Source organism: Aspergillus vadensis (assembly GCF_003184925.1).
Source record: "Aspergillus vadensis CBS 113365 unplaced genomic scaffold BO88scaffold_8, whole genome shotgun sequence".
In the NCBI taxonomy this organism is placed as follows: Eukaryota; Fungi; Ascomycota; class Eurotiomycetes; order Eurotiales; family Aspergillaceae; genus Aspergillus; species Aspergillus vadensis.
In genome coordinates this window covers 433,647-459,227 of record NW_020292046.1, presented here as the reverse complement: position 1 = coordinate 459,227, position 25,581 = coordinate 433,647, and the positions used below count along the sequence as shown (strand labels likewise).

General features: G+C 53.1%; 8 protein-coding genes across 8 annotated transcripts; 4 read left to right on the top strand and 4 right to left on the bottom strand.

The window, feature by feature from the left end:
- Window positions 1-532: 532 nt before the first annotated feature.
- On the top strand, window positions 533-8,088 carry BO88DRAFT_363279 (uncharacterized protein). Its single transcript, XM_025703941.1, has 4 exons — window positions 533-2,309; window positions 2,367-3,215; window positions 4,204-4,936; window positions 4,986-8,088. The coding sequence occupies exons 1-4, from the start codon at window positions 813-815 to the stop codon at window positions 7,760-7,762; spliced, it is 5,856 nt and encodes a 1,951-aa protein (XP_025564106.1). The 5' UTR covers window positions 533-812; the 3' UTR covers window positions 7,763-8,088.
- A 61-nt stretch (window positions 8,089-8,149) lies between these two features.
- BO88DRAFT_487081 (med21 domain-containing protein) lies at window positions 8,150-8,921 on the bottom strand (the record flags this gene model as incomplete). Its single annotated transcript, XM_025712520.1, has 2 exons — window positions 8,770-8,921; window positions 8,150-8,704 (listed from the first exon to the last, which is right to left on the bottom strand). Exons 1-2 carry the CDS (start codon window positions 8,809-8,811, stop codon window positions 8,150-8,152), a joined length of 597 nt encoding a protein of 198 aa, XP_025564105.1. The 5' UTR covers window positions 8,812-8,921.
- Window positions 8,922-9,168: 247 nt separating this feature from the next.
- On the top strand, window positions 9,169-10,026 carry BO88DRAFT_452566 (uncharacterized protein; the record flags this gene model as incomplete). Its single annotated transcript, XM_025710703.1, has 1 exon — window positions 9,169-10,026. The coding sequence occupies one exon, from the start codon at window positions 9,169-9,171 to the stop codon at window positions 10,024-10,026; it is 858 nt and encodes a 285-aa protein (XP_025564104.1).
- Window positions 10,027-10,038: 12 nt separating this feature from the next.
- Window positions 10,039-10,904, bottom strand: BO88DRAFT_403942 (kinetochore Spc24 family protein). The gene is made up of 3 exons (XM_025706487.1): window positions 10,817-10,904; window positions 10,373-10,770; window positions 10,039-10,317 (listed from the first exon to the last, which is right to left on the bottom strand). Exons 1-3 carry the CDS (start codon window positions 10,841-10,843, stop codon window positions 10,140-10,142), a joined length of 603 nt encoding a protein of 200 aa, XP_025564103.1. The 5' UTR covers window positions 10,844-10,904; the 3' UTR covers window positions 10,039-10,139.
- A 184-nt stretch (window positions 10,905-11,088) lies between these two features.
- BO88DRAFT_452564 (mitochondrial fission 1 protein) lies at window positions 11,089-11,733 on the top strand (the record flags this gene model as incomplete). Its single annotated transcript, XM_025710702.1, has 4 exons — window positions 11,089-11,107; window positions 11,169-11,187; window positions 11,256-11,349; window positions 11,404-11,733. The coding sequence occupies 4 exons, from the start codon at window positions 11,089-11,091 to the stop codon at window positions 11,731-11,733; spliced, it is 462 nt and encodes a 153-aa protein (XP_025564102.1).
- A 584-nt stretch (window positions 11,734-12,317) lies between these two features.
- Window positions 12,318-13,858, top strand: BO88DRAFT_337650 (putative RING finger domain protein; the record flags this gene model as incomplete). The annotated part of the gene is made up of 4 exons (XM_025702947.1): window positions 12,318-12,425; window positions 12,477-13,018; window positions 13,070-13,507; window positions 13,564-13,858. 4 exons carry the CDS (start codon window positions 12,318-12,320, stop codon window positions 13,856-13,858), a joined length of 1,383 nt encoding a protein of 460 aa, XP_025564101.1.
- Window positions 13,859-14,187: 329 nt separating this feature from the next.
- On the bottom strand, window positions 14,188-17,131 carry trpB (tryptophan synthase TRP5). The gene is made up of 3 exons (XM_025706486.1): window positions 16,779-17,131; window positions 16,402-16,705; window positions 14,188-16,342 (listed from the first exon to the last, which is right to left on the bottom strand). The coding sequence occupies exons 1-3, from the start codon at window positions 16,912-16,914 to the stop codon at window positions 14,614-14,616; spliced, it is 2,169 nt and encodes a 722-aa protein (XP_025564100.1). The 5' UTR covers window positions 16,915-17,131; the 3' UTR covers window positions 14,188-14,613.
- Window positions 17,132-18,152: 1,021 nt separating this feature from the next.
- medA (transcriptional regulator medA) lies at window positions 18,153-20,052 on the bottom strand (the record flags this gene model as incomplete). The annotated part of the gene is made up of 2 exons (XM_025702957.1): window positions 18,153-18,605; window positions 18,664-20,052. 2 exons carry the CDS (start codon window positions 20,050-20,052, stop codon window positions 18,153-18,155), a joined length of 1,842 nt encoding a protein of 613 aa, XP_025564099.1.
- Window positions 20,053-25,581: the final 5,529 nt, after the last annotated feature.

Genomic DNA, 25,581 nt, shown 5'->3' with positions numbered 1-25,581 from the left:
CTGCACGGGGTCAATGGCAGGAGCTGTTGTCGATGAACTGGACGACAAGTATCCATCAAACATAAGACCCTGAAATATCTGGCTCAGTCTTGAAGAACAGATCATGGCTGTTACTATTTGTAGAAACAGAGACTGCGGAGTGAAGTAGTAGTTTGTGTGCTTTCTCACTCAACCCACTGACAAGCTGGATCAGAGGGGAATTGATAGCTCCAACTGAGCAGCAACCTTCTTGATATCTCTCCCCTTCCCCAGAAAACGTCTATTCCTTCTCCGGGGAAAAGCATCGCGTTGCGAGCCATCGATAATTCAGGGGCTTCCGTGAAGCTCGAGTGGATCCCACCGGCACGATACGACCAGCGGTGGCGGTGCGGTATGGTATGGTATCCGGGGTGTGGCTGATTTGGACCCTGACTGCCATGTGCTTGACTAAGCCGCCGTAATTGGTGGTACGGTGACGGTACGAGTGGTAATTGCGGCGAGCGGCCACTTCTTCAAGATGACAGCGGCGCTGCCTCGAACTCTCTCTCCGGCTCTGGATTCTTGGAATCTGCTCTCTCCCTCCCTCCCTCTCTCTGTCGCTCTCCCTACCTCTCCGTGGTCGGGGACTATCGCTTCTACTTCGTCTTTACACGTCTCTAATCCAGTAATGGCTTGAGTTTGTTTATCAATCATCCTTCCCCTTCTCGCCGTTCATTATCCACCTCCTACCTTAATTCTTTCCCTTGCCCCGTCGCCTTCATATGGTCCGAAAGTGGTTGCCTCCCGACTCGACTTGTCCCATTAGTTCATAAAATATCCCACTTCCATTCACTATGCCCAAAAGTAATCGGCCAGCGACCTCGGGCTACGCCCGCTTGGCTCAAGAGGAGGAAGATAGAGCCAATGATTTGTACGATTATTCCGACGATGACGACCTACACGCCCCCAGCACGATTTCCCAGTCTGCCCCCCGATATGCTCCCATCTCCTCCCGAGCCCAGATGCAGGCCGCCGGCCTGTCCACACCTCCCGAACACCGTCGACGACTGAGTGGCCAGTATCGCCGAGGACGAAGGAATTCCGGGGTCGACATTAAGGCCATTAATGCCCGTCTCGAACGGTGGGCGGAGGAGATCGCCTCCAAGTTCAAGATCAACCGTGTTAAGGGCAAGACCTTCGAGGAGGAGAAGCTGGAGATCTATCACTCTGTCTTCCAGGCTCCCGACGGAGTTCGGCCCATCTCTGCGGAAGCCCTCGAGTCGGATGAGATCGAGGGGGCTGCGCGTAGAGCCCGGGACGAGTTCGAAGAAGTTGTGGAGAGTGTCCGGATAGCCATTGAGATGGGTGTCCATCCGAGGATGATCTCACAAGGAAGCTCTGGTAGTTACTTTGCGCGCAATGCCGAGGGTAAAGTTGTGGGAGTGTTCAAGCCCAAGGATGAGGAACCATATGCATCCCGCAACCCGAAGTGGACCAAATGGATCCACCGAAACTTATTCCCCTGTTTCTTTGGCCGGGCATGCCTGATTCCTAATCTGTCATATGTCTCGGAAGCCGCGGCGTATGTTCTCGACTCGCGTCTTCACACGAACCTTGTCCCTTACACCGACATTGTTTGGCTATCTTCGAAATCCTTCTTCTACGATTTCTGGGACCGCAGGAAGGCTTGGATGGGCAAGAGGCCGCTTCCTCCAAAAGCAGGCAGTTTCCAGGTCTTTTTGAAGGGGTACAAGGATGCGAATCTCTTCCTGCGAGACCACCCTTGGCCAGACCAGACTAACACTGGTTTCCGAGCTGAGGATGCCCCGAAGCGCAAGAAGCGGCCGTGGAGTGAAGCTTGCCGCCCCTCAGGCGTCCATTCTGATGACGAGGACGAAGAAGAATATGAAGACGGTCAGGCACGCACGCCATCCCCCCGCGAGGAAAGCCGAGAACGGCGGTTTTACTGGACGGAAGGCTTGAAGCAGTCGTTCCGGGAAGAACTGGAGAAGCTTGTGATCCTCGACTATATCATGCGGAACACGGATCGTGGATTGGATAACTGGATGATCAAGATCGATTGGAAGACTGAAGAGGTTTCCATTGTCGCCGACCCGCCAAAGCCCAACGGAGTGCAAACACAAGAGGATGATGAAGACTTGCCGCCTGCTCGTCCCGTTTCTGTCAACTCCAACGGAACGACTGCAGCTCAGCATCCTTATCGGCGACGTGAGGCAATGGTAGCCGTTAGCCGTACTGGGACCCCATTGAACGCAACCGATCCCCAGGTGTCCGTTCAGATCGGAGCCATTGACAACAGCTTGTCGTGGCCATGGAAGCATCCCGATGCCGTAAGTCCACCGTTTTAATAACAATGCGATGTCACAAGCCTTACTAACCTGTCACAGTGGCGAAGCTTCCCGTTCGGCTGGCTGTTCCTTCCGGTTTCTTTGATCGGTCAGCCGTTTTCGCAGAAAACTCGCGACCATTTTCTGCCCCTTCTTACCTCGACGGCCTGGTGGAGCGGGACTCAAATGGCCCTCCGGCGGGTATTTTCGCAGGATTCCGATTTCAAAGAGAGCATGTTTGCTCGACAGATTGCCGTCATGAAGGGACAAGCCTGGAACGTAGTGGAAACGCTGAAGCACCCCGATCATGGTCCGCTGGAGTTGACACGACGGACGCGTGTGTGCGTTTGGGATGACTTGGTGGATGTTCCAGTCGCGATCCCCCTCCGCGGGCCGTCGACTGATGCGCAGAAACGGAAGGTGAAGAGCTATGAACATTACGATAAACACGCCAGCTACGATCCCGACAACGAGGAGATGGACATTGGTGCCGCCATGTCCTTTGGTACTGGCCCTGATGTCGACCTACTGGGGTTGAGCTCTCCTCCAAATGAGCTACCTAATCCGAACCGATTCGAGCTCTCCCGCGGGCGCGGGTCCAGCTCGGGACATGCCCGGGCCCAGTCCGGCAGCCCTGCTACGATGGGCGACTACCGATTTGGGCGCGACAGCATTGACGAGCTGAGCCAGGGACGAGGCCTGGACCGAAGCTGGGCGACACTCCCTCCCCGCCCGGGCCACCGGCACCAGAAGCACAGTTCGGTGTCCAGTGCGCGTGGGCAGGCGCATTTGATCTGGAGCAGCGACGACCTGGAGGGCGACCTGGGATATGCCGCCGCAGAGGGAATGGAAGGCAACCAGCGCAAGGTGATTGTCGAGCGACTAGAAGCAGTCAAGAGCAAAAACCCGGTGTTTACCTGGTGTTAACCCGGTTGTTTGCTTGCGATCAGTCAGGATCTGCTCTCTATCGGCGCAGGTCCCATCTCATCTTTCCCTTCTTCTTCACATTCTTCTTCTCTTCTTTTATTTAGCGTGTATCATGATAACCTGGCATGAGGAGTTCTTTTGCAGGGTCTGGTCCTTGTTGGAAAAATCTTGATGGTTTAGTCATAGAAATGGAAGTTGATCTTCGCGAGGGATTTTTGGGCGGTTGCCTCCTTGTCTGTCTACCTTATACATAATACACCAGTATATAGTTTTGAGTACATTTAGAATTCTAATACAAAGTCAGCGATGATGTAAGAGTGCTTAAATTATTTGGGGGAAAGTCAGACCTCTTCCTAGATATTGATATCAGACGGATATCAGCAGGTGAAAAGTGGGCACTGAAACAGCGCCGACCGAGAAAGACCCGCAATCTTATCATGTATCGGTGGTTCCTCGTCACGGTCAAGCAACTAGATTGATACTTCCTTGCTAATTATCTAGTTACTCTCTCTTCTTTCCTCTGTCACCCCTCACTCTACCATCATCACTAGCTTGCTTCTTTCGGCGCTTCCTCTTGCCCGGCCGATCATTTCATCCTGGCCGTAAGATGGAAGAGATCTGAGCTCCCCCTCACACACTCTCTCACTTGACGCTCATCCCTACGCCGCCACCACCAAGGCTACCACCACTACCACCACCAACTAACCGGACTGCCGCCCTCCGAGTAACTCTCTCTCTGTTGGATGCTCAGCCCAGCCTTTCCCTCCACCTGCAGCAGGCAATCCCGACTCTCTTTCGAACCGATCTAGATGTCCCTCCCAGTCTCCCCGCCATCGTCTCATCCGATCCGTGATCAGTCACTGGGCCTAACACTCTACGTCGCACGCGTGTCTCGGGCACCTGCATCCAGTATCGAATCATGGCTTCCCACGCCGCCATGCTCCTGGACCCGCGGGCCTACAAGAAACAGCTTCAACAGCAGCAGCAGAAAAACAATGGTAACTCCCCGGATCCCACTCGAACCCCATCGGATCGCTGGAGCGATGGACCCAGTGACCATCACCAAGAGGACCATCACCCCAACCGTCAATACTCCTTGCCTGCCTCGCTGCGTTGCCCCTCCCCTCCAGATGACCCCATCGACTTAGACACCAACGAAAACTCACCTCTTCTCCCAGTAGGAACAAGCGCCCAACAAGATCCGTCGTCCTCGCCCCCGCGCACTGTCGTTGCGCCGCCCGCGGGAACCGCCTCCGCAGCGCAGCGGCTTCTAAGTCCCCGGCGCCGCCAGCCGTCGCAGCGGGCGAGCCCCAGGTCAAAGTCCAGATCGCAGTCACTATCTACGAGGTCGCCGAGTACCCGCGATACGGGGAGTTCGTCGCCACAGCAGCAGGAGGCGAGTTTGGAACCCGCGCTGGATGTGGAGTTTGCTAGTGCTCAGTTCGAAGAGCGGACGGACGGGAAACGGTCTTCGGAACAGATGGATGAAACGCGCCACGGGAGTTTAATTGAGAATATGTACGGGGTGGAGGGGCGTTCGAGCCAGCTATATAAGAGGATCAAAATAGAAGAGAATGCGCCAGGGTCTGTGAACCACAAGTTCTCAGGCGTGGGAAATACGGGCTTGGGCAATTGGATGAAGGATGGTCGTTCGAATTCGAATTCCCCGGCCGTGCTGCCTGATGTTGTTGATTTGACTACTGGTAGGATGATGGATATGTGGGTTGAAATAATATGCTGACTCTATATTAGATGCGTCAGGGCCAGCGACTGATGACGACGATGTGCAGGTCACCGGCTCAAATGACCTCAGTCTTCAGCGAGTCTGCTATGGGAAGATTGAGAATGCTACGATTCAGGCGCAGTTGGTTCCTAAGCCTTCGTCTCAGACTATCTTTGGCGACTCCACGCACGACTGGCCTTCTATGAAGCTAGGCGTGCATCGACAACCGGGCCAGAATAACCGGATCGAAGTGTCAGATCCCAACGGAAAGATATTCGGGATGGTTGATGCGAAGACAGCGTCGGTGGTCGTTCCGCTCCTCGATTCGCCGGCTCTGAAGGTAAATATCACCGCCCGGTTGGATGTCCGGAGAAGAAAAGACGACGAGTGGCCCTGGGCGCCTTGCTCATATGCATACCGAGCCTCCGTCAATCTGTATGGTCTAAGGAAGGATGCAGAACTTGTGGGGAAGCATCTGGGTCAGCATAATGTCTGGCTAGGGACGCCATTTTCGGTGGAACAGGGCGTTCCTGTGCACAATCCACATGCAGAGAGGCGACGGGCTCAAGCGGCGATGCTGCCTGCGGCAGCTGCGAGGGGTCGGGTGGGAGTCAACTATGAAGTGCGAACAGCCGAAGAAGTAAACGACGCCGTGATGAAAATGTTCGATCAGCTGCAAAGCGCCGACAATTTGCCCGAGATGGACCCTCCGTCTTCTTTGGCCACGCCATTGCTTCGGCATCAGAAGCAGGCACTTTGGTTCATGACAGAGAAGGAAAAGCCACGCAGGTTCGGGCCCAAGGAGGCGGACAATAACTCGCTCTGGCGGGTGGTTTATCGTCAGAATGGCAAGAGGCGGTACCGTGAAATTATCAGCGGGATGGTGCTAGATGAAGAGCCTCCACAGAGTCTGGGAGGACTGCTGGCGGACATGATGGGGCTGGGTAAGACCTTGAGCATTCTCTCCCTAGTTCTGTCTTCCCTGGAGGAGGCCAACCAGTGGGCGGATCTGATCCCAGATCCCGAGCTGGTCCGCAGCTTGCCGGGCATCCGCAATACCAAGACGACGCTGCTAGTGGCACCTCTCAGCGCTGTCAACAACTGGTCCAATCAGATCAAGGAGCATCTGAAGGAAAAAGCGCTTTCGTCCTATGTTTTCCATGGACCAACCCGGACCAATGACGTGGAAGAATTGTCCAAATATGACCTGGTGATCACCACGTACAGCATCGTCCTCAGTGAGCTGTCTGGACGCGGAGCAAAGCGGGGCGTCAGCCCTTTGACCAAGATGAACATGTTCCGCATTGTGTTGGATGAAGCGCACACAATCCGCGAACAGAGTGCAGCGCAGACTCAGGCCATCTTTAAGCTCAATTCCCAGCGGCGATGGTCCGTGACCGGAACGCCCATCCAGAATCGCCTCGAAGATCTCCTCTCGGTCACCAAGTTCCTGGGGCTCTTTCCTTATGACGACCGAGGGCGGTTCGGAATACACATCCTCAGTCGTTTCAAAACGGGCGATGCATCAGTGCTGGCCAGCTTGCGGGTGCTGGTAGATTCGTTCACGCTCCGCCGAGTAAAGGACAAGATTGATCTTCCGGCACGGCACGATAAGATCATCGTGCTCAACTTTACGGAGAAGGAACAACAGTTGCACGAGTTTTTCCGCAAGGAGTCCAACGTCATGATGCGGGTGATTGCCGGTGAAGAGCAGTCCAAGATGAAAGGTCGCATGTACCACCACATCCTCAAGGCGATGATGATCCTCCGACAGATCAGCGCTCACGGCAAGGAACTCCTCGAGCCAGACGACCGCAAGCGCATCAAGGGACTGAGCGTGCACGACGCAATCGATCTCGAAGAAGGCGCAGGCGACGCTGCCGGAGCCACCGACAAAAAGGCTTACGAAATGTTTACACTCATGCAGGAGACTTCCGCCGACACATGCGCTGTATGCGGGAAGCGCCTGGAGGAGCCAAACTCCGATAATGGCCCGGCCGACAGGCAAACAGCCATGGCGATTCTGCTGCCGTGCTTCGATGTCTTGTGTCCTGATTGTTTCTCGGGGTGGAAACACGCTTTTGACCGTCCGGTGGGCTCGGCGCATGACATCAAATGCCAGGTGTGTGATGGCTGGATGCCAGCCTCGTATTCCACCATCACGGTAGGCGGGCTGCAGGACTACCTGGTGGATCAGGCGCAAGCCAAACAGAGCCGACGACACGGAAAGACGCTAGGGGAGTACGAGGGACCACACACGAAGACCAAGGCGCTGGTGGCGCAGCTCCTGGAAACAGCCGAGGAGAGTAAGAGCCAGGGGCCCGGGGAGCGGCCGATCAAAAGCGTGGTGTTCTCGGCGTGGACGTCGCACCTGGACTTAATTGAGATTGCGCTGCGCGACAACGACATCAACGGGTTCGCACGGCTCGATGGGACGATGAGTCTGGCGGCGCGAAGCAAGGCGCTGGAGGAGTTTCACAGTAACCCGGACATCACGGTGCTCCTGGCGACGATCGGGGCCGGCGGCGTGGGTCTGAACTTGACAGCGGCGTCCAAGGTGTATATAATGGAGCCGCAGTACAACCCAGCGGCAGTGGCGCAGGCCGTGGACCGCGTACATCGCATCGGGCAGACGCGCGAAGTGACGACGGTACAGTTCTTGATGAAGGGCAGTATTGAGGAGAAGATCTTCGAGCTAGCGAAGAAGAAGCAGCAGCTGGCAGATTTGAGTTTGAACCGGGGAAAGCTGGACAAGAAGGAGGTGCAGGAGCATCGCATGCGCGAATACCGGAGTTTATTCAAGTGATGGTGATATACCGATGATTCCTTTATTCCCTAGTGAAGCACCACATTCACTAGAAGGAGATGCTGCGCTCATACTGATAATACTGGTTTGATACCCGAGAGGCGTTTGGTTGATTTATTGCATTCCTGGATTTTTTTCACCCTCATTTCATGCATCTGGATTTTGTTTTCCACCCATTCATTTGATCTCATTGATGTATGTCCTTTTCGCTATGTGATTAATTCCTTGATACACGATAGAGGAGAACGAAGGAAAGGAAAGGGAAGGAAGATAGAAAGACAAAGAAAGCTAAGCTAAGCTAATTAGAAGACGCAAGTCAACTCCATACTCCATATCCAGCCAACAGAACAACATAAAAGATACATTAGCATATAGTATATAGTAAATCTAACCCCTAGAATAAATCCCCCTCTCCACCACCCCCAAAACCCCCTCCAACCTCCTCCTCAACGCCCCCAACTCCCTCCTCCTCTCCTCCCTCACCCCCTCCACAACCCTCAACTCCCCCTCCAGCTCCCGAATCCGCCTCTCCTGCTCCGCCTCACTACTATCTATCCCGGGCAACACACTAATCAAGTACTCGATCTGCTGCTCCTTGATCACCAAATCCCGCGCCAACTCCCTCTGTCGCGCAGCAAACGTAGCGGGGCTATCCGGCGCAGGTAACCCTTCTGCTGTCCCATCTGCGTTCTGTTGCTGTTGATCTGCGTTCTGTCCCTGGCCCGGGGGATTTGTGCTGTCGGGTGGTGGCGGCGACGCTTGCGATTGGGATTGTGCTGCTTGGGGCGCGGACGCGGGCACCGGGGGTGTTGATGCGTTCTTGGGGATTTTTGCGAGGAGGGGTGCGGCGCTGGGAGTTGTGGATGTAGGCGGCGGTGTCGCGGGGATGTTGTCGTGGTAGGTTGTGAGGTAGCAGAGGGTCGCGTAGAATTGGGTTGCGAGCTGTGTTGGCGTTGGGTTGTTAGTTGGGTGTGGGTGTGGGTTGAGGTGGTATGGGGATGGTGTACCTGGTCCAGGCAGGTTTGGAGTTGCGTGAGGATGTCTGCCATTGTGTCCTCTCTCGTCTGTCTCTTGTTGGTTTGTTGTGGGTGTAGTGTAGTGGAGAGTAGTGTAGTTGTGAGAATTGTAGAACTAGTAACGACGATGGGTGATGGTGGAGGTGGAGAGTGAAGAAGTGAAATGACAGAGCTTAAGCTAATCTCCGCTCCCCGATAAGTTTGAATTCCGTCCGATAAACCCCAAAAACTAAATAAAGTATTTCTCCAACTTCTACTCTTCTCCTCTCCTCTCCAGGTATGTCAAGCTTAATTTACTCCGCCATAAATTTAGATAAATACTAACACTCAACTAACCACAGTATACACACACATCCAATGCACATCTACAGCCTTTTAATTATAAGAATAATGACAACACTATCCCCCCTAACCCGCCGTCTCTACAAACTCCCCCACCCCCCAATCCCCCCATCCTCATCATCCCACACCACACTCCCCTCCTTTCTCGCCCACGCCTCACGTACCTCCCTCCTTCCCACAAGCACAACCTACATCGGCACCCACTACGAATACACCATTCAATCCACCCTCCGCTCCTCCGCGCTCCTCCTCCACCGCACCGGCGGCCGCTCCGACGCCGGCACAGACCTCGTCGGAACCTGGCATCTCCCCGCACACGAACACCCGCCGCGCGTGCTCGTGCAATGCAAAGCGCTCAAGACGAAACTCGGGCCTAATATCGTTCGCGAACTCGAGGGCACGTTCGCATCGGCGCCGGTGGGATGGCGCGGGACAGGCGTCATCGGGATGCTGGCTAGTCCGAGGGAGGCGACGAGGGGCGTGCGGGAAGCGCTGACTAGGAGTCGGTTTCCGTTGGTTTGGTGTCTTGTTGGGCTGGAGGGGAGGGTGAGGCAGGTGCTTTGGAATGAGAGGGTTGAGGGGGTTATCGGGGATGGGTTGGGGGTCGGAGTTGTTTATCGTGCTGATGCTGGTGAGCAGGATGCGGAGGCGAGGGTGACGTGGGATGGGGAGGAGGTTCCGGGAGTAGACGAGGTGGTGGAGAGGATGGAGGTTATGCAGAGGAGGTGGTTTGAGTTATGGGGTGTTGGGGAGGAGAGGTGGGAGGAGGTGCTGGGGGTTGTGGAACGGTTGTTTCCGTTTGAGAAGCCGTTGTTGTATGCTAGGGATGGGAGGGTGAGTGGGTTGAGTGAGGAGGAGAGGGAGGTTGTGAGAGGGGAGTTGAGGAGGTGTCAGTCTACTGCATGAGTATAAAGCATAGTAGTTTAATGTATAGAATGTAATAGTAGTTATAGTATTGTCATATCAAGCCAGGGTATATCCGTAAACGCCGTCCAAAGTTTCCATCTCACACAACACATCTATCCCTGCATCGTCGACCAAAAGTAGTTCGAATAGAAGAACCGCGAGAACTTCGGGTCAATGTTCACCACATGCACATCGCCTTTGCGACTATTGCGGATCACCGCTTTGGTGAAGTTGCCCGCGTCGTCGGCCTCGATGTCCACTCCTAGGGACCGGTAGATTTTCAATCGCAGCCTAGAAAATAGTCAGCCACCGGATACTTTCAATGAGTTAGGTGGAAGACACTCACAGCGTCGCATCATCCATCTCACGCTCCCGGCGCGTCGGTTCATCGCCTTCCAAGCCCTGCGCTTCCAGATCGGCTAGTCGCTCCTTCAACATCTCCAGCTCGCCCTCTAGCCGCTCACTCTCAATCTCCAGCTCGGTAGCTGACTTGGCAATACGGAATTTCTTCGTGTCCAGCTCGACCATCTCCGCGGCGTGCTTGCCGGAGTCATGCGCCGTCACGGCCTCCTCATGTTGGGCCGTCAGGGCGGACAGGTGCCGGGAGAGCTTGCGCAGGGCCGATTCGGCTTCGCGCGTGCGCAGCTCACGCGATTGCTGTAGCGCGGCGAGCGAGTCATTAATGCGGGTGACGGCTTGTTTATCGGGGTGGATGTTGAAGTTGCCGATGGTGTGGTTGATGAGCTGGAGAGTCAGCAATAAGCATAATCAAGGGGTAAAAGGGACTTACACCAGCGGGATTCTCGTCGAGGAGCATGATGACGGTAAATCCAGGGCTATATACGTTGTAATGTTAGATATTGACCTTGTAGTTCTGGTAGCAATGGCAGCAAATACACTCCGGAAGTGGAGAGATGTTTGTTGTTGGAGCAACCGCCACCGCCGCACGCACCGCCACAGCGCGTGACGCCAGGCAGCCCCGGCCATGATTCCGAATCTTCTCTTGTCGCTGCCGGCCAAAAGTCTTCGTCTTCCCACCAGATACATCGAGATTTCTTCAGAATGGGCTCTAATCTTCCTTGTGAGTATTTCTCTCCCCGTTGGTGCTGGACCCTCCCCCTCCGCTAACTGCCTGCTTGCAGATGCCGCCGATGCTGAGAGGTCAGCGCTTTCCCCCCATCGAATACTCTACCAATACCCCAGAACTAGCGAAGCTAACCGGTGCACAGTCCGCTAAAGCCAGCGGAACTTCAGGTGCTCCGCGCCCAGTATGAGAAGGAAGGTGACTACGTGGGAATTCAGACCAAGTTCAACTACGCCTGGGTAGGGAGCGGCAGATATCCCGAGGCAAATCCATTCGGCTGACGGCATGTATAGGGTCTGATCAAATCCAACGCCCGGGTCGAACAACAAGAGGGTGTCCGTCTGCTGTCGGAGATCTTCCGCGCTGCGCCTGAACGACGTCGCGAATGTCTGTACTACCTCGCGCTGGGCAACTACAAGCTCGGTAACTACGGCGAAGCCCGTCGGTACAACGATCTACTGCGTGATAAGGAACCCGGGAACCTGCAGGCCGCTAGTCTAGGCCAGCTCATCGATGAAAAGGTGTCCAAGGAGGGCCTGATGGGTATTGCCATCGTGGGAGGGCTGGCGCTGGCGGCCGGCGTAGTGGGTGGATTGGTGATGCGGGGGGCAAAGAGACGCTGAGGGATGGCAGCGACTGTGAATTGATTGTTCTGGGTGCATGAGTGTAAATAAGGCTGTTCGGGTGTTTTTATTCTTGCATTGGGGCGTTCTGACAGCAAGATTGGATGCGTGATTAATGTTAATGGATGCTATCACTACTATTACTACTTTATCTTCAGCTGCGCCACAGGTGGCTAACGTCATCCCGAGTCGCTTCTTCTTTCCTGCTTTTCTCTTTCTTTCCTCCATCTTCTCTCCATTCTTTCTCTTGCTGTCATCTGATGTCGGTATCTTTTTGATATCTAACATATCTACCCGTCGGATGATTCCCATGCTTTAAGTCCTTGTCCCCGTCACGCCCGTGGCCCTTGTGGATGAACGAATGCGTGCCCAACGAGCCATGAATGACGCTGCATTGCGCTGCTGCTGCTGCTCTCGAACTATCAACCACCATCACCGCAACATCCCTTCTGCCTGATTGATTCGTCAGATCTTGTCTCCTGCACCACCATCTGACTAGTGTCTACGGTGACAACCTTCCACCCCACCTTTCTATCGTCCCCCTCTCATCCACGCCTCGTTTCGCCGTTGGATTCCGGATCGCCATGGCCGACGTGGGGGACCGCATGTTCTGCCATGCTTGTGGCGGCGTTTGGCTGCGCGAAGCTCAGGGCATGATCTGTCCGCACTGCGAGTCAGACTTTACTGAAATTGTACGATCTCTTCCGCTATCACTTCCATTCAACCCTATCTGACCATCCCAGATCGAAATCCCGCCAGATCCCGACGCCGAGCCCCCGCCTTCATTCCACCGACCCCCCTCGCCCCCCGCCGCGGCCAACGCCCGCTCCCCGAATCCATGGGCAGACCACAACCCCTGGGCACACCAGGAGGAGGATGATGATTTCGATCATGGCTGGGGTCCCGGACATGGAAATGGTTTCACCCATCGCACCTATCGGTCTCCGGACGGCCGTTTCACCTTCTCCACCACAACCTATACCCATGGCCTCCGAGGGGGGTCACCTCCGACTCAACAGCGACAGGCAAATCCCGACCCACTCATGCCGATGGTGCAGGGTCTAGATAGCATCTTCCATGGTCTTGCAAGCACCTACCGGCAGCAAAATCGCCCAGGCGGCCAAGCTCAAGCTTCAGGCACTGATCGCGACCGCGGGAGGACACTGGGATCTTTTGCCTTTGACATCGAGGCGGAGGGCCGGACCGGCACGCAGGACGGCGGTCTGCACCCGCGAGATGCGGATGGTCCGCAACCGGTTAATAATCCTCTGCGGACACTGGGCGAGTAGGTGCTGCCGATGACGTTGCTTCATATTGCAGGGCTAATGATTATCAGTATCTTGGAGCTGTTCCGCTCGGATTTCGGCACAAACACACAGGCAGGTGGCACTGGCGGCGTCCGGGTGATGACGGGGCCGAATCCCCTCGCCATGCTGTCCACGTTGCTAAACTTCGATCGTCATGGGGACGCAGTATACTCGCAGGAGGAGCTGGACCGCGTGATCTCTCAGCTGATGGAACAGAACGCCAACCGCGGAGCGCCACCACCAGCCCCGCCCAGTGCGATCCAATCGCTTCCGAAGAAGAAGGTTGATGAGGAGATGCTGGGGAGTGAAGGTCGAGCGGAGTGCTCGATTTGCATGGACACGGTGGAGCTAGGGACCGAGGTCACGGTGTTACCTTGCAGCCACTGGTTTCACTACAGCTGCATCGAGCTGTGGCTGAACCAGCACAACACGTGTCCGCACTGTCGACGAAGCATTGATGCGCCCCAGTAAGATCCCTTCCCTATGTTGCTTCATCACACAGACCCTTTCTAACAGCATGCAGAACTGAAGGCGCCAACAGTCCTCCCGGAAACAGACCAGCAGCAGAGGGCACAAGCGGCAACCCAGTAGTTATCCCCGACAGTCCGGAGCGCGAACGGACCCAGCCATCAGCAGCGCGAGACGCTGCATCACCATCGGGTTGGAGCTCACAGTCATTCTCCTCATGGTCATCACCCTGGTCGGGCTCAGAGGGCTCAGAACAACAACAACAACAACAACGCCGGAGTAGTCGAGGTGAGGGTTCAGGAGGGTTTACGGGGTGGGTGCGCAGTCGATTAGGCGGAGGGAGTGGCTGATGGACGAAATGGGAGCGAAGCATACAATTACATTTGGGAGATTGATGATTGATGAGGTGTATGTAGTAATGACTTGACTTGACTTGACTTGACTTCGCGGAGTTTGCTTGCTTTTTATTGACATGACATGACATGACACGACACGATGAAGATAACTAATGCACGCACGCATGCACACACACACAGACAGCATTGATACCTTATCTATACTATCTATCCATCTATGGGTTTGTTTACACTTACCGTTCGTTCGTTTAATAACTAGTTCAATACATTTAGTAACAATCTAACGGAATCATCACCCTAAAAGCCAAATTACCATATGTGAATTAAAGAAGAACCCCAATGGCATTCGATACTGGTATATGTACTAAAACTCTCTCTCTCTCTCTCTCTCTCTCTCTAGAATAAGCCAAAAAGAGTAAAACCGAAAACGATCAGAACCGAAAAATCTCAACTCGACTCACAAGTCAAAGTGGGTAGTAGTTCAAAGATAAGGATAAAAAATGATGAAACTTGAGACCGAAAAGACTTTTCTTTTTCCCTTCTTTCATTAAAACTTTTGCTTGTCACTTTTTGGTTGCAGGATTCCTTCATCGCTCTGATATCGTTAAGCGGAAAATGCGAGGGGGTTGTAGAGAGTCTAAACGGAAAAATCTACAGGAAATTCAAATGAAAAGGAAGAAAGTAGGTGGCAGTAGATGTCAAGAGGTATGATGGAGGACAAAGGATGAGGAGGAAGGAAAGGTGGTGATTTAGAAGCGCAGGTCCCAGCCGATCTTAGGACCCAGACGAGGCAGCTCATCAGCCACGCTCTGGACATCCTTGTCACCTCTTCCACTGAGGTTAAGGACGATGTCGCCCGTCTTCATGGACTTGGCGAGCTCCATGGCGCCGAAGACGGCGTGGGAGGACTCCAAAGCGGGGATGATACCCTCGGTTTGAGCGAGGGCACGGAAGCCAGTGAGGGCTTCGGCATCAGTGGCGGCAATGAACTTGGCGCGGTCGCTGTCCTTCCAGTTGGAGAGCTCGGGGCCGACACCGGGGTAGTCGAGACCGGCGGAAATGGAGTGGGTCTCGGAGATCTGGCCGTGCTTGTCCTGGAGGACGTAGGTGCGGACACCGTGGAAGACACCCTTGCTGCCGCCGGAGAGGGTGGCGGAGTGGCGATCGGTGTCGACACCGTCACCACCGGCTTCGACACCCAGGAGCTTGACGCTGGGGTCGTTCGAGAAGGGGTAGAACATACCCACGGCGTTACTGCCGCCACCAACGCAAGCGACGACAGCATCGGGCAGCTTGCCGATGAGAGCCTTCATCTGTTCCTTGGTTTCGTCACCGATGACAGACTGGAAGGTACGCACGATGGTAGGGAAGGGGTGAGGGCCGATGGCGGAACCGATGATGTAGTGGGTGGTGTCGAGGTGGACAACCCAGGCGCGGAGAGCCTCGTTGACAGCATCACGAAGGGTGCGGCTGCCGGCGTCGACGGCAACGACGGAAGCACCCAAAAGTCTCATACGGAAGACGTTGAGGGCCTGACGACGGACATCCTCGGCACCCATGTACACGACACACTCCATGCCGAACTTGGCGCAAACGGTGGCCGTGGCGACACCGTGCTGGCCAGCACCAGTTTCGGCAATGATTCTCTTCTTGCCCAGACGGCGGGCAAGCAGGATCTGACCGAGAGCATTGTTGATCTTGTGACTTCCGGTGTGGTTAAGATCCTCACGCTTCAACCAGATATTGGCACCACCGACATGCTCCGTCAAGCGGTCAGCGAGATGGAGGCTGCTGGGGCGGCCCATGTAGGGGTAGTAGGAGCGGTATTCCTCCCAGAACTTAGGGTCGTTGCGCGCCTGATCGAACCCGCGCTCGAGTTCGGCCAAGCAATCCATGAGGGACTCGGGCACGTACTGGCCACCGAACTCACCGAAACGGGAGGGAATAAGAGCAGGGTCGCCAGAGCCGTTCAGAGCTTCAATCTGGTCGACCAGGCCCGGACCAGCCGGGGTGTAGTCGTTGGTAATGACATCGGTGGGCTGAGAGAGGGCAGGGGGAGCCTCCTTCAGGACGGGGTCAAGCACGTTGACGGAGCCAGTCACCTTGCCCTGAGCATCTCTCTCCAGGCGACGACCGGTCACGCTGGAGAGGTAGTCCTGGGCATGCTTAGCCGCCTGGCCGGCAGGGGCGTCACCCAAGACGGTGATGATCTGGCTACCAATAACGACACCCTCGGAGATGTTCTGCACGGACAGGAAGTGCTCGCGGGTGCTAACACCAAATCCCAGCGCCGTAGGCACGTTTCCGGACCAGGTGTGAACGCGAGACAAGAGATCGGGCAAGTTCGAGCTGAGCTTTCCGGTAGCACCGGTGACACCCATTCTGGAGACGACATAGATAAAGGAATCGGCGATCTTGCAGAGAAGCTTCATACGGGACTCGGAGGTGGCGGGGGCAATGAGGGGGACGTAAGAGAGACTGCAGAAAATGTTAGACCAGCTACCCAAAGTTGCGCACACGATGCAGTCAAAACATACCCGGCGCTGGCGCAAAGATCTCTGAAGCGAACAGCCTCCTCCGGGGGGAGATCGACCATGATGAAACCATTGACACCGGCGTCCTTGCAGTGTTGGAGCATGAGCTCTTCACCATACTGCATCAGAGGGTTGTAGTAGCCCATCAGAAGAACGGGTGCTCTCAGACCGCGGCTTCTGGCGGTGCGGACCTGGTCCAGGACAAGGGGGATTGTCACACCATTGGCCAAAGCCTGGGTGTTGGCCTTCTGGATAGTAGGTCCATCTGCGATGGGGTCGGTGAAAGGGACACCCATTTCAATAATGTCTTGCAGATCACCGAAATCGATTAGTTCCCCTCCATGTTTGAGATGTTGCAAAAGGCGGGGTCGACAACATACCAGCACCACCATTTTCCAAGCCCATCAGAACATCTACGGTCTCCTCAACAGTGGGATATCCTGCAGTGAAGTAGGCGACCAGAGCGGCGCGCTTCTCCTGCTTGGCTCTGGCAAATGCATTCTTGATTCCGTCCATGGTGGCGGGAGGTGGGGGTGACACCCGGCGAGTGGTGGTGAAACAGTGAGGAACGGGGGAAGGAGTAGCGGAGGAAAAGGGAGGTAGGAGCAAGGTAAGGGACGAGAAGAAAGAAAAAGAGACCAAAAACGGTCAATTGGATAAGGACGTGGAGGGAAAAGCTGGGGGAGGGAAGAGAGAGTCGAGAAGGAGGAGAGCGGAAGAAAGTGGGTTTGAGTCACCGCGATTACTGAGTAATTACCGTGAGTGACGGCTGGCTGGTATTTTCCCCGCCCCGGTCAGGTGATGGTGGCGATAAGATAAAAATGAAAAATTACGAACAGGTACCGCTGGGTATGAAAATGTCGGATTACGGAATTGCGTCTGTCTTCTGGATTGGGGATCGATTATTAGATTACTTATGTAGTTGTGCACTCTTCCTCCTCCAAATGTCAAAGGGAAAGAAAAACAAGTCAGAAGAAGTAAGAAATAAACAGGATTATTCACAGACGCCGCAAGCTATGCATATATAGATCCGCCCCGATAAGCCCAGTCACCAAAATCTGGTGGCGACAGGGTCCTGTGAATATACTGGGAACCATCTCCTCCAAGAGACACACAATGACGGTGACAGGAGCAGAGGAACCCAGCAGCGGACAACAACAGTGATAACAATAACACAATAACACAAGGTGCACAAATCTGATCCCAAATCCCATTTCACACTTTTGATCCTTCGCCAATCCAGATGTCTGGTACATCAATCCCAAGTGTTATCCCAAACCTGCAACCTAGAAGGAACGACGGCAGCGCCATGCTATGCCAGATAGTTGTACAGCTTCGTAAAGGAGCGAAAGCCTCATGCCCACATGAAAATGCAACATTAATCCAAAGGAAAAATATAAAAGAAGAAAACATGGTTTAAATGGTGAAGAACGGGAACAGTTCGTCTATAATGCATCAAAGCAAAAAAGGATATCGGGCATCAAGGCATGAAGAAGGGTAATAGTATAAGGAGAGACATAAGATCATTCACAGTGATCATAAGAAAAAGATAAGTGGCAAAGTCCAGGAGCCTCGGGACTGAACTATCCTGTGCGAGGAGATCCCACAGGGCTCAGCGCCCAAGTCTCATGGCAAAGGAGTGACGATAATCAAAGAGGTATCAATGAGGTATGCAAGAAACACAACGCAATAAAGCGGGAAACCCAAACGCCAGTCGATGCAGATTACCAAGGAGGAACCGAAACGCGGGTGATTCAAGACCCGTGGGCCTGGCCATGCACGGAATACGGCATGGGAGCAAGGTAGTTGTAGCACGCGTTGCTGCTGGGGTTTCCGGTGGCTGCGGCAGAGTTGAGAAGAGGATTCAGCTCCCAAGTTCTGCTGTTCACAGTGGCTGTGAGCCCAAGTTGGCTCTGCTGCTGACAGACAGAAGGGTAAGAGTAGGGCGTAGCCAAGGCGGAAGAATAGGGCTGATTGACACTAGTCAGTCCGCCTCGCAGTTCCGAGCCGCCCGGCATAGAAGGGGGTGTATATGTCGAAGCAGCTAGGCTGGCTCCGTAGTTAGTTGGGGCAGCAGTATCTGACACGGACTGAGGCGACGCTGCATTCTGAGGCTCAGTGCCAGAGTCAGAGGCAGCGCCGTTGCTGGTGTAGTTCGATCCAATCGGGGTGGCCAGAGTTCCAGAAATCGAAGAGTAACTAGCAGACTAGATCGCCAACGGTTAGCCTTGTTCGGGATGGCTATGAAACGAACGAGTCACTTACGTATTTACCGATTATCTTCTTGAGGGCATGGCTGAGGATCTTCCAGGGGAAGACCTTCACGTCCTTCTCAATATTCCTGGGTTTTGGTGCGGGAAACCCCATGATGACTTTGAAAAAGTCCTCACTGTCAGCCTTGGCCTTGGACACTGTAAGTGGTCGGAAGCCTTCCAAGTTCCTGCGGATGCGGTTCTTCTCTTCCACCGTGAAACGGACTCCCACCAAGGACTCGAGCAAGTAGATGGTGTCAACGCTGGTAACAAAGCATTCGTCTTTCCCATCCCAGTAGATGCAGCTGATGCAGATACTATTAGGAGCACGGTCTTCAGGCGCCACAGGCTTGAAGTCTGCGTGGATTGTGCTGCCACTCTGCATCCGTGTAAATTGAACCAACCGACGCTTTGCCTCCCGCTCTTCTCTGGACCAGCTTTCCGTCATTGAATCGAGATCACCATTCAACTTCAACACTGCCTTCGTCGGGCACATAGCGTAGGGATTGAACGACTGCGTTTGACCATATGCGCCCGACTGTTGCAACGTCGACGTCCGAATGAGTGTGGGATTTCCGTACCTGCCTGGTGATGCTTGGCTTTGCTGACGCAGAGGATGGCCGATAGTATAAGTAGTGCTTCGTGCATCGTTGCTGACCGCGAGGAACGACGGGCTGTATGATGGAGTGATAGGCGATGGCGCCCGGATAGACGCTTGAGACGTGCTAGATAGGCCGGGATACTGGGTTGAAGGAACCCGCGGCGATGCCGCCGTGTGGTGTGGGCTGACGAAGCTATTCATTGCGGGCAGAGACTGCAGATACGGTGAATAGGTCGCGGAGGATACGCTGGGCGACTCCTTTGCATGCATTGGTGGGCCGGTGACTCGTTTGGGTGCCCTGGAGAGGGGTTCGTCCGCGTATGAAGGCACCCTCCGCTTGCGAGACTCGTCGGAAGGGGACTGCATCGAAGCATGTTCATAGGTATAAACTCCCACTTGTAGTGTGACTGCATGGCAGTCATTATGATCCATGAACACTTGCAAGGGAACTGCGAACGATGGAGAGCCCGTGGAGCTGAAAGGGGGGGTATCGACGGAAAGTGCATATTGAAACGAAGCACCCTGGAAGCCGAGGAAGTGAGGAACACATTCGCACTTTTTCGAGCCGAAAACCAGATAAAGAGTCGCATAGGACGATGAGTGGAGGTCATATGGCGATTGAATCTGGACGAAGACCCTGGTGCCTTCGGAGCCTCTCTGGGGGGAATAGGAGACCACTTCCGGTATTTGGCGATTCTCGGCGGCCAGCATTGGCGAACGACCCTCTTCGTAGGAACTCGCATACTCTCCGTTCGCCATGTAGGGCACACAGTCCGAAATCTGGCTTGCGTGATCGGGCATGGGGGAAGGAACCAGCGTCGTGGCCGTCACATAGGGTGCCTGGCCATAGCCTTGGTACGGAATGCCATCATGCAGAGATCGAGCAGAGTCGTAGTCTAATCAGGTTGGGTTAGTGTCAGCGTCTTACAAAATTCAGACGCAGTGGGTGTTCCCTAGGGAACCCTGGACCAGCCATGCCATGTCCATGAGGCGGAAGGAGGGAAAGGGGAAGTGGATGTATCAGTGCTTACCGATCAACGCCGCGTGCGGGGGCTTCTGGAAAGTAGACATAGACAAAATGGGCTCAGACTTGGCCAGAAGGCCGTCTGAAAAAGCACCGAGAAACTGTGACTCTTCAGGATCCGAAAAATCCAACGACTCGTCTAGAATTAACGGTGTTTGTAATTCGGGATTGAACTGTAAAACGCCCCCCGGGTCAGTTCAGTGTCCAGGGTGTGTGAGATGGTGGGTGTGACTGCAGGAAAAACAAGGCTGGGGCACTCGGCAAGACAGTGGATGAATCAGAATATCTGATTCAGTCAAAAAGCAAGAGAAAAATGGGAGTGAACCGAAAAGCAATTGGGCAGCGAGCAGGAAAACTGGACTCACCAAAACACCGTGCGTCTTCGAGTAAGCCAGTTTGAAGGTGTTGCAGAAACTGCAACGAAGCACAACAGCTTAAAAAAGCGAATGACAGCGAATTTATCCTGGAAAAACGATAGGATGTCGGAAAGTCTCTAGCGAGCTCTCCGAGACAAAACGAATGACGACACGAAGTGGCTGTCAGCCCGGACGAGGAAGATGGCACGAAAAGCTTCGAATCAGCGATCAGGATCCGACGCCTCAGGGTGAAACCACGAAAGGTTGGCTGCAGAATAGGAACCAGTGGTGAGCCACGCTGCCGATGAATGCTTTTGATAACCTATAAGAAACCTGCTTCCATCTGATGGCGCTGTTTTAACCTCACGCGGCGGGCAGGTTGGATGGCAAATGTCCGTGGCAGACTCTGGACGAAAGCGAGCGAGAACGAGCCGGTCGAACTGAAAAGAAGACCTTTTTCGCTTTGTTGGCGTTTGTGGAAGCGAAAGTGTTTCAAGATTCCCTCAGGATGATGAGGACTAAGAGTCGGGGCACGAACTACCCAACTAGTGAGTACGAACCCTCCCAAAAGGCGAGGAACCGGCTCGCTGCATAGACCAGCAAGACTTACCAGGTGAGATGAAAAGACAAGAGATGCGTCTCTGAGGTCTTTTGAAATCTAATATGCAAAAGAAGTCACGGTCCCTAAGCGACTAAACGAGATAGTCTACACCTTGACGGGGGCGGGTTAACAACAAACATCCGGAAGTTTAGTGACGGAAACCATACAAGGGGAGGTGACAAGCGCACGGAACCCATCGTGGACCCTAATTTTCCTTGGGGATCTTGTGCGGCAAAGGCACGACCTTGGAGAAGCAAGGAGTACAGAGGGAAGGGGACACGAAGGAGAGTGATGCAAGGCACCAACAGAGTCTGTGGCAAAGGGAGAGGAGGGGGTTGGCACCAACCTTAACAGACCAATGACTTCAGCACAGGGAGAGGCTTCGTCAGTAAACGCAGCCTATTTGAGATATTTCCCTGCTAGTTTGTAATAAGGTGGTGTCCTCAGCCGAGACAAAGATCCACGATGGTTTGAGTCCAGGTCCGACCTCGTGTGAAGGACTACAGAGACAAGGTTGGCAAGAAGGCTAGCTGACGATCCACACTCTTTTTTTCTCTTCGGAGGGTAAAATTGAGACAGATGAGCGAATGCGGACACTGCAATCAAAGGTGATTTTGCTGAAATGGGGAGGGCTGTTCGGCGTGACGAGAGACGGGGGGGTGGTTCGATGATCGTCCTTCCGCTCAACAAACGGAGATCGCTCTATAGATCCGGCGTATAAGGGACCAGGCAAACGAACAGCTGGGGAGGAGACCACACGACACGGAAAGTAGATGGCGTCCAGTCAATCAGTGGCTTTCCCGTGGATTTTTGGTTGCTTCGGAAATATTAAGACACTATTGTCGAAAATAATAGAAATAAAAAAAATATTCTCCCCCTTCTGGTCGGATGGACACGGAGCCAAGCTTCGAGGCAATTAAACAGAGATATAGCGACGGTTGTCGAACAATCAGCGAGCGCGTAGAGTCCGTGAGGATGAGATATTAGGATATCCAATAAGTCCGATCAGTTCCCAATGCGGCTTGCCAATAAATGCTTCTCTCCTTCGTCAATATATTTTTTTCTCAATTTCGGTCCTTCTCTTATTTCTTTCCTTCTTCGTTGATCAACACAAACGTAGCGAACGTAATGATACTTCCGATACCAAACAAAGCGAGTGTAAGGCGAACGTGGGACGAGCGAGTGGAAGTGTAAATAATAAAAAAAGAGAAATACAAGGGATACTTTCACTGTGCCATCACAGAAAAAGTGAAAGGGGAAAAGGTGGGGAGAGGAGGAGGGAGGGAGGGGGGGAAGAAGAGAAGAGAAGTAGTAGTAGTAGAAGGAGGAGAAGGAGGAGGAGCAATAATAGTGGAGGGAATAAAAAAAGAACAAGAGTGACCGTCAAGTACGAGATGACGAGAGATATATTACTTTTCCCTTCAAAGCAATCCGCTTTGAGCCGAGGATGCGGTGGTAAGAAACGAAAGAGCACTGGGCGACAATAGCCTTAGTGTGGCGGGGATGTGCTGGTGGGAGGATGGAAAGGGAAAATAGTTAGATAAGTAGGAAGTAGTAGGGATCAGGTTTGCAGGGCCGGGGGTATTGTTGGAAAACAATTCAATTTGATCCCTCGAGGTTAATGGATCCCGGAATGATATAAATAAATGACGATTGATAATAGTAATGAGGATAAGAGGAAGAAGAATAATAATAATCAATCTTTAAGGGAACTCCGTCACCGAGGAAGATCAAACGGCGTCTTTTCCTCTCTCGCGTGAGTGTGTGTTGTTATAATTATACCTGAGGTTGTTCGGGGAATCATAACACCCTGAAATCTGAAGACCAGACCAAAATGGCTGGTTGGCCTAACTGGATCTTTTTTCTCCATCGTAAAAGTCCCTGGGCTGGTGGTGGTCCTCCACATCTCTACCGCTAGACTACCAGTCCCATGGAGACCTTAGTACCGTCCCATAACCCTTTGAGATGGGTTTCTTTTACGAACTTTCCGATCCTCCTTTGACCAGGAACCACTCAGCATCGGATCGGGTCACGGGGAAAGCTTCAAGGATGGGAAGGATGGGAAGGCCGTGAGAAGACAATCCCCGCTCTCCAAGGGTAGAGGGGGGAAAAATCAGTAATTCAAAAATAAAAGGGTGCTTTTTTAGAAAATCTTTTTTTTTCCTTGCTCGTTGACCCTTCACTCTATTTTCTCGTCTAGTTCAATTTTATTTTTCCTAATTTTTTTTTATTCCTTTTTTGCTACCCTCCGTCTTTGCTAGGACAGCGGCCCTTCACTAAGAGGGGAAATCCTAAGTGGAGAGAGTAGGGAAGTTCTTAGTCCAGATAGGTTTAGTTAGCTTCAGGGCTAAAAGGTCATGAAGCCCAAGAAAGTAAGAAACGTTATGATTATTTTTATTCTCGGAAGAGGAGATTCTTATTTGGTGAGAGGAATCCCACCATTGGGTATTGGGTGAATAATCATCCAACTCCCTCCCCAAATAAATCCAGGGAAGAGGCGCTAAACTGGCTAGCAAGGGTGTTAGCAAAGAATAGCAGCAGGCACCGTTCAAGCGGTCCATGCCGCCTTGACCGGTGGATCCTCCCCCCCAAGGGAAAAAGATCAGGGCTGCAGAAGCCAGTGGAAGAAGGAGGAGAGAGAGGAGAGGAGGGGTGGGAAAAAGGCAAAAAAGAGAACTGGTTTCTGGTTCCCGTTATTTTTACCTCCGTAGTAACTTTGGTTTTACTGGAGATTCCTCCGGCCCTATGGGATTCAGATTGGTAACAGATGGTCTCCATCTACGCTGCAAAGTATGACCTGCGGCGACTGTACCATGTTTTTCCAGTCATTTTCCATTCTTCCTAAGATCCTCGTTGGTGGGGGAAGGGGGCGATGTTCACCTTTTTCCGTTATTTCCTTGGCCTTTCGGGAGGCCCTGATACACTGACTGATACGGGGCCTAAGAATAATACTGGATCCCCCCGGGCAGCCACCCAGCCTACCATCATAACTGTTCCGCAGAAAGTTTGGGCTAAACAACCTCGTACATCTGGCAGGATGAGCTGCCCTGTCACGGTCCTCTGTATCCAGTAAAAGGGTCAACTGAAAAGTAGTTGTTGTTTAGTTCTGTGCTAATTCAGTAAGATATTGTACTAGCAGTAGCAAACTTTAACCGTCACAGTCATGTCCTCGTTGTTACCGTTTTCTGCGTTTTTCCATATTACTTTGCCCCGTTTCATGCATCATCTCTCGACCTCTTGTCCTCATGACTACCATTACTACTTCTACTGTCTAGTCCCCCTATGACATGGTTTTTTATTTCATTTCTTTCCCAGGCTTATCATAAGAATTTGCTGTCTCAAGACTTAGGCGAACCGGCTCACCTTCTCGAAAGAGTTGACAACCGGAATCAAAGGATAGAAAGCAACTCCCACTAGCAGTCCTTCCAATCAAAGTTGAAGAAAACCGACCTAGCAGGAGGACCCTTCGTGATCCGCGGAGTCCTCTTGATGAGATAATAGTAGCGGAAGTTCTTAGTACGATCGAAGCTGTCTACCGAGGTAAGCAAACCAATTGAGTAAAGAGGAAGCAGAGAGGAATCGGAGCGATCGTGAGTTCGTGACATATTATTAGCTCTCGCAAGGTCCCCCACCCCTGCCCCCTTTCCCGAATAGGAAGTAATGTTGAGCACATTCAGTGCCAACTCAAGGAACCTTTGCCCGATTGGGAATTTCTTAATTTGGAGCCCTCAGGCAGCAGTGACCCGCCGAGAGTAGACCGTTTTAGTTTATTGGCTGCCCCCTCCATCAATATCCCGTTTGGGAATGCTCCGTTCTGGGTCTGGAGATAAAGCCTGATTCAGCCTCGCAGTTCCAGTGATCGGGTCCAACTTCTGACCGATGTTCCGAAGAAGACTACCATGTCCTATCTTCCGTACGTAGTTGAGTATCAAAATTATGTCCTAATTAACTTCACAGTATCTATTTCTTTATCTCTCTTATGCGTGTTGGACCTGCTTAGCTAACTTGGCACTCAATCTTTCCTCTCTCAACCTTGCACTGGCCCCAAGAACAAGCCTTCCTCCCCTTCTACATTCCCCGCCCACGGCTCGGCGTGTACTCCCTGACTTCCGACTGCTCAATACTTTGTTGTAGTCAATACTTAGTAGACAGTAGTAAGTAGACTCACTGTATTCATAGCGGATTCGTTGATTACTCCATACGCTACCATCATCTCATGACATCAAAGCTCAAACATCAGACTCGCATGGTTCGCCAAGATTTCTGGAAAAGTTAATTGCTGATTGGTCTACGGGAGTACCGTCGTATGTCTTCTTCCACATGTTTGATCAGTCGGAGAAGTAAGAGCA